The sequence below is a fragment of the Gymnogyps californianus genome, chromosome 4 (genome assembly GCF_018139145.2).
Source record: "Gymnogyps californianus isolate 813 chromosome 4, ASM1813914v2, whole genome shotgun sequence".
Taxonomy (NCBI): domain Eukaryota; kingdom Metazoa; phylum Chordata; class Aves; order Accipitriformes; family Cathartidae; genus Gymnogyps; species Gymnogyps californianus.
Window position 1 is genome coordinate 56,016,148 of NC_059474.1, and position 13,201 is coordinate 56,029,348.

General features: G+C 42.8%; 1 protein-coding gene across 2 annotated transcripts in view; it reads right to left on the reverse strand.

Moving 5' to 3' along the window:
• EMCN (endomucin) overlaps positions 1-11,963 on the reverse strand; it is a 57,463-nt gene extending 45,500 nt beyond the window's left edge. For both annotated transcript variants that reach the window (XM_050896393.1, XM_050896392.1), the window contains exon 1: positions 11,844-11,963. In XM_050896393.1, coding sequence (XP_050752350.1) covers positions 11,844-11,904 — 61 coding nt within the window. In that variant the 5' untranslated portion in view covers positions 11,905-11,963. The remainder of the gene's footprint in view (positions 1-11,843) is intronic.
• Between the last annotated feature and the right edge of the window lie 1,238 nt (positions 11,964-13,201).

A 13,201-nucleotide genomic window follows, 5' to 3' on the forward strand; every position in this document is an offset into this window, starting at 1 on the left:
CAAATACAAAATCTATAAATTAAACATTCCAGAATTCAACAAAACCCATAATAAAATATTAAAAACCTGCAGATATTTTGTTCTAAAAGAATTAATTTGATAAAAGTAATAGTCTTTCTAGTACGTTTAATCCTTAAGGACTCATACTTTAAATCTTTCCTCTATAGTCATATCAGCTAGATTTTAAGTGGGAATCAAGGTTCTGATGTAATCCAGTGAATGCCTAGAGCTGACAACAGTGTGTAGTAAAGGATGTTAAATTAAACAAAGCCATTTGCAAACTTCATGAATTTGAATCAAACTCAAAGAAAAAAAAATACACAACCTTCATGTCTTCATATTTCTTCAGTGTGCTAAAGCAATACACAAGGCATGGCATGCCTCACACATACATTCAGATGTGTTTGTAATAGTATCTGCACACAACTATTCATGCTGTGACAGCGCTTGGTGAAAGGAAAGCTGTGTGCCTAATAACAGTCCCATGCTGGATCACCGACACTGCAATATCGTCATGAGTCAGAATTGCAAAGTGTTTTTCCAGCCTGGTCTCACACTGCTTTTGCACTTCTGCAAACGCTCTTAACACAGCCTTCTGCAGCATAAGCCATTTTCCTCCTCAGGATTTTCTCCATTGTGAATATCTTACAACAGCGACTGGAAGGACTATGTGGACCCTGAACAAAGTTACACTGGTCACGTTTAAGGTGAACCCCTGTGAGATGTAGTCAGATTCTACAGGCAATGCTAAAAACCATAAGGCAGGGAGAGAGGCCATGTTCTTTGCTGCCTGATGCCAACCAGCTGGAAGCCTGTGACTCCCGCTGCCTAGGAAGGTGGGAAACCACCTCCCGTTTGCCAAGCTGTTACCTTCCTTTCAGTCATGCCTGTCTCCAGCAGCAAACCAAAAACATACTACACAAATCCTACGTGTTGAGATCTTACATTTAAGTTCAACTTTCTACTTCTCCACTGTAGCTCCTGGCCCTGCTTTGCAGGCTGGTGTCACAGGACAGAGACGACCTGCTATAAAAGAGTGGGAAGATACATGGGCAGCACCATGGGGGAAAACACCAAGACAGGAAGGAGAAGCTCCTGGCCAGAAGGGCATAGCACCCTCCCTGTAGAAAGCAAAAGCACCTGAAAACAGGAGAGAGAAGATCACGTTAGGGAAGGGAGATCATAAACGCAAAGCCCCATAGCTGGAAAGGGAGACAGGGACAGGGCTGCTCGTGCATGGCCTGGGAACGGACAGCAGCAACTGGGGCAATGTGGGACTTGGACTCTGCAGAGGAAACGCAGACGGGGTGGGCTGGAGGTAGCCGGCAGCAAGAGCTGAGGAGAGGAAGGAAAGGGAGGGAGCTGCCGCAGTTTCTCTAGCAGGGAACGGGAAGAAGGCAGGAAAAGCAGCTTTGGTGCCAGCACTGCCCCAGTGCTCCTCCTCCTCACCCAGGCGTGTGGCTAGCATGACCCAACACCAAGCACTAGCAGAGAGCTGCTGGGAATTACTAATTCCCCAAACAAATAGTGCTGTTTCCACAAAGCCTGCTCAAAGCACCCAGCAAACAGCTCCTGCATAGGGAGCCACCACACAGAGAAATACTGAAAAAGCAGCTGCCAAGGACCGGCCTCAGCTAACATGGCTATAGGTTGTTGAGGGCTCCCCCTCAACAGAAACAGTAATGAGAAGGGTTGGATGAGTGCCCCCATGTTTTATTGAGTATCTGAAACAATCCAAGCACAGCATGCTTTGCCCTCTGCATCTCTGGACATAGAAATCTGGGCACTTACCAGCCAGTTTCACGGTTTCTTTTATTGACTCAGAAGAAATGAAAACTCCCTATCAAGGGCTTTTAATCACAAGCTTTCTCAGTGCACTTTCTGCTCCTACATGAAGCTTGGTGGATATCTTTATTACTGTGTACTACAGAGGGATGAGCACATTGTTTGCACTCCATAAAATAATAAATGTGCTCAGCATGCTCATCAGCACTCCAGCCTGCCTTGGACAAAGGCTCCAAGCTCTGCACTTCTCTTTATTTAAACCTGTTAAACCTATTTAATAGGTTTTAATTAAACCCTTTAAAGCTATTTAAACCACCAGATTGTCACACTTTCATGGTGATATATTTGTCTGTCCATGTGTAAGATAAAAGGTAGGAGTTACTAAGGGTTATTTTATAGTATGAAAAACAAACCACCACCCCCCTTATGTTAGTCATGCTAAATCAATTTGAAAGTGTCTTTAATGGGTGCAGTTTTATATAGAAAGAGCTTTTTACATATTGTGCATTACTGAGTAGAACAAGAAAAAGAAAGGAGAGCCCCTTCCCCTGCAACAGGAAAGAACAGGAGTGTTGGTGTAAGTCACCCCCACCCAGAAGGCAGAGAGAAAACTACGTCCTTCTCCGGGTAATACAATGCTTTTTCCTTACCATGCTATTTGCAAGCCTATTTTTGTTTCCCAGGAAGGAGTGTGCTTGGCTAGGTCAGATATAAAACGGCCAGAGGGGAAGCTGAGCCCGGGTCAATCGGTAGCTCTCCTTTGCAACGTGCTGCAGCAGTTAGTAAAATCATCGTTCTTCTGCTCTATGTTTGTGATCCATATGCATCTCCAGCAACATGACTAATTGTATAATTCAGGAAAGGGTCACTGCAGTGTCTGCTACGGTGTACTTATTTTTAGCACATCCAGGATCAGCCTAGACACCCATTTCAGCCACACCCGCCCATGCCACTCTGTTCCTGACAAAGCTCTGAAAGCCTCTGGAGCATCAAAAACCTGTTCCCGTCAGAAAACTTCTGTAGAAACACTGTAAATTGCTTCTATAATTAATGTAATTCCATGCTTAATTGAGTCCCTCTTCATCTTTTCCACATTACCTAGAACAAAGGTTAAATGCTACAGAATATCCCGAAGGGAAAGCCCAAAATGGGCTTTGCAAGCCCAAAGTGGAGTACAGTCTCATTGGACTTACGTTATATGCAAGGATGAAGGATATACTTTGAAACTATCTGATTTCTGTAATTGGCACATATAGCTGATGAAGACCTCCTTATCTGTATCTTGCCAAGCTGTTTGAATACTCATGTTATTTTGAATTTCTACCAATCTGATGCAAATGCTAAGCTCAGATGCAAAACTGAAATGCTTTTCTCACATGCTTTATGTTCCAAAGTATTCCTATTAAAAAACCAAAGTTGTTACTAGGAGAGCACTTGAAGCAGAGGGTCAGCACTGAGGACCTACACTATCAAAGAACAGTGGGAATTGCTGTGACAGCCACGCCAGCACCCACGCTGATAACCAGCGTGCTTTGTAGTGCAGCAGAAAGTGGATCATATTCAGGATGCTCAGGCTTGTCAAAACCCTGGGTCCCAGTCAGTGCACTGGGAAGTCATGGTGAGCTGGGAGCTGATCATCTCACGTTGGTGAACAGCTGTGTTGTGTTTGTGTGGCGGGGGGGGGCTACAGGGGTGGCTCCTGTGGGAAGCTGCTAGAAGCTTCCCCAGCTCCAAGTCAGACCCGCCTCTGGCCAAGGCCGAGCCCATCAGTGACAGTGGTAGCGCCTCTGTGATAGCGTGTTTAAGAAGGGGAAAAACTGCTGAAAAGAAGAAGAGCTACAGTGAAGAGAGGAGTGAGAGAAACAGCCATGCAGACACCAAGGACAGTGAAGGAGAGGGAGGAGGTGCGCCGGAGCAGAGATTCCCCTGCAGCCCATGGTGAGAGGGCAGGCTGTCCCCCTGCAGCCCATGGAGGTTAACGGTGGAGCAGAGATTCCCCTGCAGCCCGTGGACGACCCCACGCCGGAGCAGGTGGCTGGGCCCGGAGAAGGCCCTGACTCTGTGGGAGAGCCCACGCTGGAGCAATTCGCAGAGGACTGCAGCCCATGGAAAGGACTTCAGTTGGAGAAACTCATGGGGGGCTGACCCCCATGGGAGGGACCCCACGCTGGAGCAGGGGAAGAGTGTGAGGAGTCCTCCCCCTGAGGAGGAAGGAGCGGCAGAAACAACGTGTGATGAACTGACCCCAACCCCCATTCCTGCGCCGCTGGGGGAGAGGAGGTAGAGGAATCGGGAGCAAAGCTGAGCCCGGGAAGAAGGGAAGGGTGGGGGGAAGGTGTGTTTTTAAGATATGGTTCTATTTCTCATTATCCTACTCTGATTTGATTGGTAACAAATTAAATGGATTTCTTTTTCCTCAAGTTGAGTCTGGTTTTTGCCTGTGACCATAATTGGTGAGTGATCCCTCCCTGTCCTTGTCTTGACTCACGGGCCTTTCCTTGTATTTTCTCCTCCCCATCCTGCCACGGGAGGAGGAGTGAGCGAGCGGCTGCGTCGTGCTTTGTTGCCGGCTGGGCCTAAACCACGACAACAGCTATAGACATCACTTGTACTTTTATTGGCAATTAGCGTAATTTTATTCCCTATGACAACTACAACTATTGTGAATGAGTTGTTCCATTCCTACTCAAACCCTTCTGCTCTTCTTCTCCCCTGGCCATTTCTTCCGTAAATGACCAATTCCCATTTTCCATTTTGCACCTGAAAACAGTATTTTCTGCCAGTTCTTGGAAATGCAAGGTGAAAGCAATTAGGGAGGAAGCAGACAGTGCACTACAAGAAAGTGTCACTAAGCCAGTAAGATAAGTTGTGCACTAGTTCACCTAAATTCAACAGCATTAAGATGCACTAGCCACATGACTCCATTAGCACAGGGAATGGCATGCAAAGGGAAAGAATGGATTCCTCTGAAGCCATTTGAACTGGACAGGATAAAATGTGCAGAGAACCAAAAACCAGTCCTGCACTGGGAGGTTTTTGCCTCTAACACCTGTGCCATGTCCTTCCCTTGCTGTCATTGGCACATCTCGGGGATTGGGTTTTTTGGCATAGATCTCTGATAAGTTCTTCCTCTTGTTACACGTCAGAAACTACTCTAGTGAGTTGTTGCAAGTGAAGCCCAACGGTTTGGTAAATACATTTGCTGCCTTCTGAACCACAGCAAATATATTAATACGCTACTCTTATAAGAAAAAACCTTCCTAAAGAGAGCTTAAAGCTGCTCTACTGTGATAGCCTTTCTGGGCAGCCAGCTTATGGTGTTGGCTACAATTTCCAAGACCTAAGTGTTTTGTGGCAAAGCAGAGTTAAATTCCATAGGATGTCCAGAAAGCTCCATAATTCAAAGAATTCCATAGTTTTCAGAAAGAGATTTTAACAGTCCTGTGCAGAAATGAGTAACTACAATCGAATTGCATGTTGGCCCCAAAACTTTCTTTCAACATGCCACAGACTTCTGCCTTTACGACCATCTGTAGGAGTCAAGGGAAAATGAGCTTTGGACAACTTGGTAGGAGTTTCAGAGAGTCTGTAATTCCTGGGCAAAAAAAAGCCCAAATTTTGGCTTTGGGGGACTTTGAATGGCAGTGGAAGCATTAGCCATGTATCATGTCCAAAGTCACCCCTCTCTACCGGACATGACACGGGACATTTGGGGGTGAAAACATTGGAATTTCTCATTTCTTGCCAAAGCAATCCTCAACTTCTTTGCCATTTCACCTGACAATGTTTGGTGATATTTTTGCTTCCACAGCCTTTGAATGAGTTCGCAAACACTGATATTTATATCAACTATATTGCTGTGATATATAACCCATGCTGAGACGAGGAGGGGTAATTCATCCATCAAAGAAAGATGACTGCAGACTGTCCTCACGCTGGGATAGATAGCACCACATGCATTAACATTTAGAAGGTTATCACCACTGTATTTTAAATAAAAGCCTAGACTCAACGTTGAGCATGCAAAGAAGTAGGAAAACTAGTAAAAAACAAAGGAATATATGGGGCTCTGATCACTTCAAATAATTATCATGCAATGAAAACATGCCTCAATAAATAAGTAAGGTATTTTACAGAGGAAAATAATGCGAATCTTTGGCCAGGAAGGTTAGTAAATCTCCTGGCAGTGTTTTCCTCAGACTAACTAAAATCCAAAGCTTTTGCCATTCTGATCAGTTGTTGCCTCAGTAGCCAAACCTGTCAAGCCCAAATACAATATTAATCTCCTGCTAAAGATTATGAGAAAAGAAATATGCAGGAAGCATAAACATCTCATTAATATAATCAGGGATTTAATTGATTTAACCCTAAAGTTTTGATTACACTGACACTCTTCAAACCAAGTACCACACTGAAAAATCATGGCATTAAGACAAACTGAATATGCTTTTTAGAACGATTACATATCTTGTAGAAATCTTCAAACAGCCAGGCTGGTGTAGTGCTCCCATCCCAGCAAAACACATAATTTCATTCTAGTGATAAGACAAGGCAGAAAGGTTACAGCAGATAAATATGATGCAAAACTATGTGCCACTTGCTCTGTGGTTTCAGCAACCTGAGCTGTGTTGCTATCTACAACATGCAGCTAACACCCAGGAACATGTTAGCACCATTGGAAAAAAGAGATTAAAAATTGTTGTAAAAATACTCTATTGATAAATAGGCTAGGATTTTCACCTGTACCAAAGTCAGGAAAGCATCTACTTTTCACATAAAAGCAATCAGAAAATTCTTGCCCTGCTACTAGTCTGAAATGTAACCTTTGGAGCATTAGCTAGTTAGTCTGGCCTGAAAGGGGCCACTGTCTAACCTGGCTGCCGAGAAAAAAAATGATTTGGAATTAATTTGGACCCCTCCAGACCAGCCTCTAGTAAACGTGCGGGTGGCATCAGAGGGCTTCCAACCCCCTTTCTACCTCTCCTGCAAGGGGACAATACCTCAGCAGATCACACCTGCTGAATTTTGTTCCCTTAGAGCCATCATATCAGCAAGTGATCATCAGAGCATAGCTTTCTCACATGGGGAGGTAGGTTCAGAAGGCACAGCATCCTATTAAATGATGTCAAACCACTTTCCCTATTGCAGGTAGGTCTGGCTGATACAGTGTGCCACTGTTAGGGCATCCAAGGATCCACTTTCACAAGATGAATGCCAAGGTATTGCTACCTGATAGCTCAAGTGCTGGGACAATGATGGTGGCTTGCATGGCAGGACATGGTGCGACTCAGGGTTTCAACTCTTCTGTTTAAATCTGGGATACCTACTTTCAGAGTGCTAGCTGAAACCAAAAGTAAATGTTTGTCTTCTAGGGGAGCCAGGTCTTTAATTCTTGACTTGTATTTGGAAATAACAGCTGCTACACACACAAATCCAACATTGTCTCTCTGTTTGCAGAATTGCAAAATAAAACCATTAAAGGGTCTTCCTTGAGTTGTCTCAGCAAAAAAATACAAACAAACAACACCCCACACCCCCTTAATGAGGAACACAAGTAATAAGGATGTCTTTCCCATGTGACTTTACCGTGGGGCCTTACTCATCTTTAGACTGTGAAGTTAGCCTGGCTACCAAATGGTACCAGTTAAAAATACTCCCTTCCCTAGGTTAAGAGTTTCTTAAAGATTATTTTTAATTTGTATTTTTGCAGGTTTTTCCCACAGGACTCAGATGTATAAACAATTGGAGACCAAATTCAAGGGCCTTTCCTATTTAGAAAAAAAACACAAAACCAAACCAAAACATAAGCCTCAGCAGCTTTTTTCCTAATTTATAAAGGAGTAAAGATTAATAAGAACTCTAGGTTTTAATCCAGATAAAAGACAGTTAAATGAAAGAGAAAACATTCCGGTAAATTTTCAGAGACAACCATTCGTTGGGCATGTTATATGGCATTATGTATTCTCAGGTTTGGAGCCGAATACTGCAGGCAACTTGCCCTTCAAATTCAGTTTCCATTATTTTGGCTGCAAATCATAATCTCCTTAACAAGCAGGTATCAAGCCATCTGCTTCTATCCTCAGTAAATGCAGTAAACTTGCATTCGGGTTTGGGGCTAGAACAAGCAGTTTTCTTCTGTCCAGTAATAAATACACCTTTAAAATCCATTAGGCAAAAATGGCCCAATATGAGAAAGTTCTAATGGATGAAAGGAATGTGGCAGCAGAGGGGAAAAAAAAAAAAAAGAACGAACAAACCAAAAAAATCTATACAGGAACAAAAACTCAATTAAAGGCTATGGGAAGCTCCAGCACTACAAATTGATTTTTGAGAAAGCTAGTCTTGCAAACTGCTAGGAATGGCAGAAACACCCAAAACACACTTTTTTTCACAACAGGCAAACTCTCAAGACATTCAAAGTTTGGGTTCAAGCAAGCTAAAGGTGTGAAAAAGCAGCTGGTTATCTAAAGCCTATTCACATTTCTCATATTTTTAGAGATGAGACAACGATTCGACTGTGACAGTCTGTGCCTTGCTGGTCTCTCCCAGAGCACAGCCATGAATAATAATCCAGAATGAGGGAAGACCATGCTCAAAAGCTTTAACTGCTCAAAATGGTTTAGCTAGTATTTAATTTTAAAAATGAATTTTTTAGAAGACTTAATGGCTTGTGAGCTGAGAGCGCAGAAGATGAAAAGAAAAAGGCTATCCATCTCCTCTAGTTAACATCGACAAGAGCAGAGTTCAGGCAGCTGCAAATGTATGTAATCACTACAGTAGCCCTGGTTTAGCGGACCTTTTCTCAAGCTATCAGCCTGGGAGCTGGGATTAATCTGCTGTGTTGTAGGGTTGGGATGATGTCCCAGGCTCCACGGCATCCCCTTAACGGGGAAGGGAGTTGGGAAGCACGTAACTTAGGGTTGATCCACAGTGTAATGGAACAGCTCGAAATTGCTTCAGTGGCCTTTGGACCAGGCTCTCAATGCCAAGATTTGCTCCTACCTTTCCAAAATGAAAAGCACCCTTGTTTTTTTGTAGTGCCATCAATTTTGACAAGAGTGCTCTTGGAGAAATGTACTGCTAGCTGTCAACAGGGGTCACTACTCAGACGTTAATAAACCCACCCACTGTACATCTACAACGCGAGACAGTACATTCCAGCATCTACATTTGAGTGCATAACCTGAACACATCCAGACTGATGCTAAGAGGAGCACAACCCCACTCTTTTCTGCTATCATTTCTGCAAGAAGGAAACCCGGGTGCCTGAGTGAGCAGGAAGCTGTGGTGTGCTACAAGCACTTTGTGGAGGATGTCTGCTATGCCGTGTAGCCATAGCCATGCTGTATTATAAGGCCAAGGCACATGAAGATGTAACCTCTAAGCACTTAAATTGTAAGCACATGCCAGTTCCTCTCCCCTCATATTTTAGAAGAACAAACTTCACCCTTACACATTTTAAAAGTAATTACATCTTAATGCAGACTCAAGAGCATTTATATTTGATTACTATCATTTGGCGATATATTCTTTGACCCATTCCAGTGCTGTCTGTTGTTTAAAGCTCAAAATGCTATGAGCCAACCCAGAAAGCATTTCTATTTGAGATACGTTTTGGAGCAGGTAAGAATAAAGGGCAATATGCCAGGAGGACTGAACACCTTGAGATGAGCATGAAGGAACTCCTGCTTTAAGCAGGTCATTTAGCTCTCAAAGGGTTGAGAAAAGCCTCGAGAGGAGGGACAAGTTGTCAGAAGGCTATCAGCCTCCACATCTGTACATAACTGAGCCTCTAGTAATTTGCTGACAGAGGGCAGATCCCACCAAAACATTAGGGACTTCTGACGATGCAAGATCCCAAGATGAATTAGAAAATTACCAATAAAGCACCGCCAGCATACAGGCTGAAGACAAGGCATGAAATTTGGAAGCCCCACAGGAGACTTGGTACGTTCTTTACTAACCACAATGGAAACATCCTTGTCCACTTCTGCATGATTTACAAAAGATACAAAGACAAGCAGCTTGTGTGTATTATGTGAAGAGGCTGCAAGCCCACACATTACTTGTCTTCGTAAGCTTTGAAGAAAAACTACCCCAAAACCTGGGGGAGGGAGTATTAGAATGCCGGGGTGTGATTTGACCTTCTCTAAATTTTACTGAGCATAATTTTAAAATACTGAAAGTGTTTCTAAGCAACTGGAGAAATGTCTTGCTGCTGTCTCCAATGCTCAAAAAAGGGAGACTGAGCATGAGGGAGACTGGTGTCAACCTCCTTACCATCCATTCCTCTCTTCAGATTATAAAATCCTGCTGTTACAGCCCAGATGTCCAGGACACTTTAGCGATCACAAACAGTGGAAGTCCAAAGACTATGGTCCAACCTCATATAACAGGCAATAAAATTGCTTCTGTCTTAACAGGTCGATGCATGGGGTAGCCTGAAGGAAGCTTCTTTTCCAGTAGGAACTTTTTCCAGTTTTCCAAAAGGAACCAGTACTTTTACTTTCACAAGGTAGATAGAGATATACTCCAAATTTCCCCACACATATTCTTCATTTTCTACTGTGAATTTACCAACAGAATTTCACTACCGTGTGTACCTTGCAATAAAGCATTTTAAAAAAAAAACTTTTACAGAACTAAAATTGTTCAGAGCAAATGTATCCTATATAAAATTTGCTTATTCACTGTCATCAGTTCTGCCGCGTTCATATCACGCAGAGGAGGGAAAATCCTTTTTAAAGAAAGGATTGTATAAAATTGACAGAATTCCTCCCACCTTTGCATGTTGCTTTCTGATAAGCTTTATGGACTGTTGTGTTAAATATGCTCCTTTTGATCCAACTCACTTTGCTTTTCAGAAGTTGTGAAATTAAAGGTTTAACAATGACAGGAAGGCTATTTTTACTAGGAGTAGCAGACAGAGAATAAATAGTACCTCAACACAGACTTTCGGGGCTTGTACTTACTTAACATAGTTTTAAAAGCAGTTCTTTCTGTGGCACAATCTTATTTTTAATCTCCTTTGTTGTTTTTTTTTTTTCTAACAGCAGTGAGCCCAAACAATAGCATAAGCTACACCACAAAATACATTTCTAGATTTTAACACATAATCTGAGCAAAAGTTGATTAACTATTTTTAGATCAGTTAATCTAGTATTATCAATTTTTTAACTTCTGATTCATAAAATCCCTTACAGGCTATCTATAGGCATTTGTGGCAGCTTTGGTTATAAGTATTCACATCAGAGGGCCAGCAACTGAAAGTACAGATAAAAAGCAGATTTGACTTCAAATGTATCTTTTGACAAAGGTGATGATAGACTCTGGCCCTTGTTACAGTTTCTCTCACCCTTTCAGGTTTTGCTAGTTAATTCCACTTTAAAAGCATGATCTTTCAAGCTGAAGAATAATGAAAACAGCAGTTCAGTGACCATAAGAACACCACAAAGTTTGATTAAATCTGTGCATGTGAGAATCATTTTTAAAAGATATTGCACTCAGTAATGAATATCGCCCCTAGGCTTGCATCCCTCATTATTTGACACTTGAGAAATGCTGTAAGCCCCTATATCTTTGGGGACAAAACTAAGATAATTTCTGAGAGATACCCTTAGCCAAACTTATTGCTGGCATAGTGCCAAGGAAATCCATCAGAATAGATTTGATTTGCAAGAGCAGTATTTGCAAAATCTGACAGACATTTCAATTCCCCCCTTAAAGCCATCTCTACAAAAGATGCTTTATTTCAAAGATGAAAAACAGAACAGAAAACCTTTGTAAATATACTTCTGCTTTTAACTCCTCTCAGATTGAGGAGCTTCATGACACCTAGAAAGAGAGCTGTCACAAAAATACAATGGCAGGAAAGTTTTTCACGGAACACATATAACTCAACTACCAGTTAGTACCTTCTTCTCCTCCAACACACAGTCTTTCAATCACTGAACTGCAAAAAAAAAAAAAAAAAAAATCCAGCTACTGACAGCTAGGCTTTTGCTCACACAGCACCCCACAGATGTGACAAGTCTATCCAAAAAAGCCAAAGAACTTACCTCCCGCAGTGCAAACACAGAGTACAGCTAGGAAAAAGAAGGCAGTCCCCAGGAGCTTCATGCTTGGTGGTGGTGGTGGTGCTGTCAGCTCTCCCTTACACAGCTGGGCAGGGAGTGCTCTCTCACTCTGAGGCAGGCCTTAATTACTCCATGGAAAAAGGTGTGTAGAGACTGTGCCTAGTCACTGCCCATTCCTGCTTATTTTGGGGACTTTGATAAAGAACAGGAGGAAACACAACATACTCCCTCTGGGAGTTCAGTATGGAGGAGATTTATTGTTTCAGTCCTTACAGGAACTCCTTTTCTTTGGCAGTGAACCGTGTTTTTGTTAATATGTTATTTTGTTCTTCTTCGGCCACGAGGTCAGGAAGGTTTTTGAACAGAGGCAAATCTTTCTTTAGAATATGCTATACATCACCAACTTTCATACTGTAGCTGGGGATACTTTTAAAAGGGACATTTATGAGCAGCAAGGGAGCCCAGGTAGTGAGGGATAACGCAGCCAGGAATGGAGGAGCAAAACAAGCAACAGAAGCCCTCACCTGGCTCTCCTTTGTGTTGTGTAAAGTGGCCTTGGTGAAAATCTCAGCTGCTTCACATTAAAGGCAGAGAGAGTGCCTCCCTGAGAGAGCTGCCATCTCGCAACCGAGAGGATGCGAGGGGCCACTAGCACAGGGTGAGGAAGTGACTCCAGCAAGGTGCCCCAGCAGGGAGAGGCTCTGGGCTCTGCGGAGTTAGGGCTGGGGGGTGTGGTTTTTTTCTTTAAATGAAAACTGGGCTTCTTTTTTTTTTTTTAATTTGAAAAGTTGTAACTAGCCTTGACTGTGTCTGCTCCATTAGTAACGGAAAGGTTTTTTTATTCTTCTGTATAGGTACTTGCTGTGCCATGGGATGGGAATACGGTCCCTAGAGTGAGCCTCTTACCTGGGCTGTCTAATAAGCCAGTGCAGAATTGCTCTCTTCTCCTCAGGACCCACTGACCTGGGAAACTTTGGTATCCCTCCTTCTCACAGCCATTTCTCTGACTTCTGTGAAAGATACATGAGCAGAGCTCTGGAGTTAAAGGCTATCAAAACATGATCTTGTAATACTCTTGTGCTCTGTGCCTTAACGATTCAAGGCAGCTGATGGCAATTAATCACAAAACTTCAACCACAATGAGAATGTGGTGCAGTATGTCTGCTCATCTCCCTCTCTGTCAACTCTCAGGAAAATTTGGTGGAAAAATTGACCTCACAAACAGCCTAACTCATTAAATAGTCAACCCTACTTATTGCAGTAATTAAGATATTTTTTTTTTCCTCATGACTGTTTCTTGCTCTAAGGGGAAGTTTTGGAACAGCTTTGCGTGCAGGAAC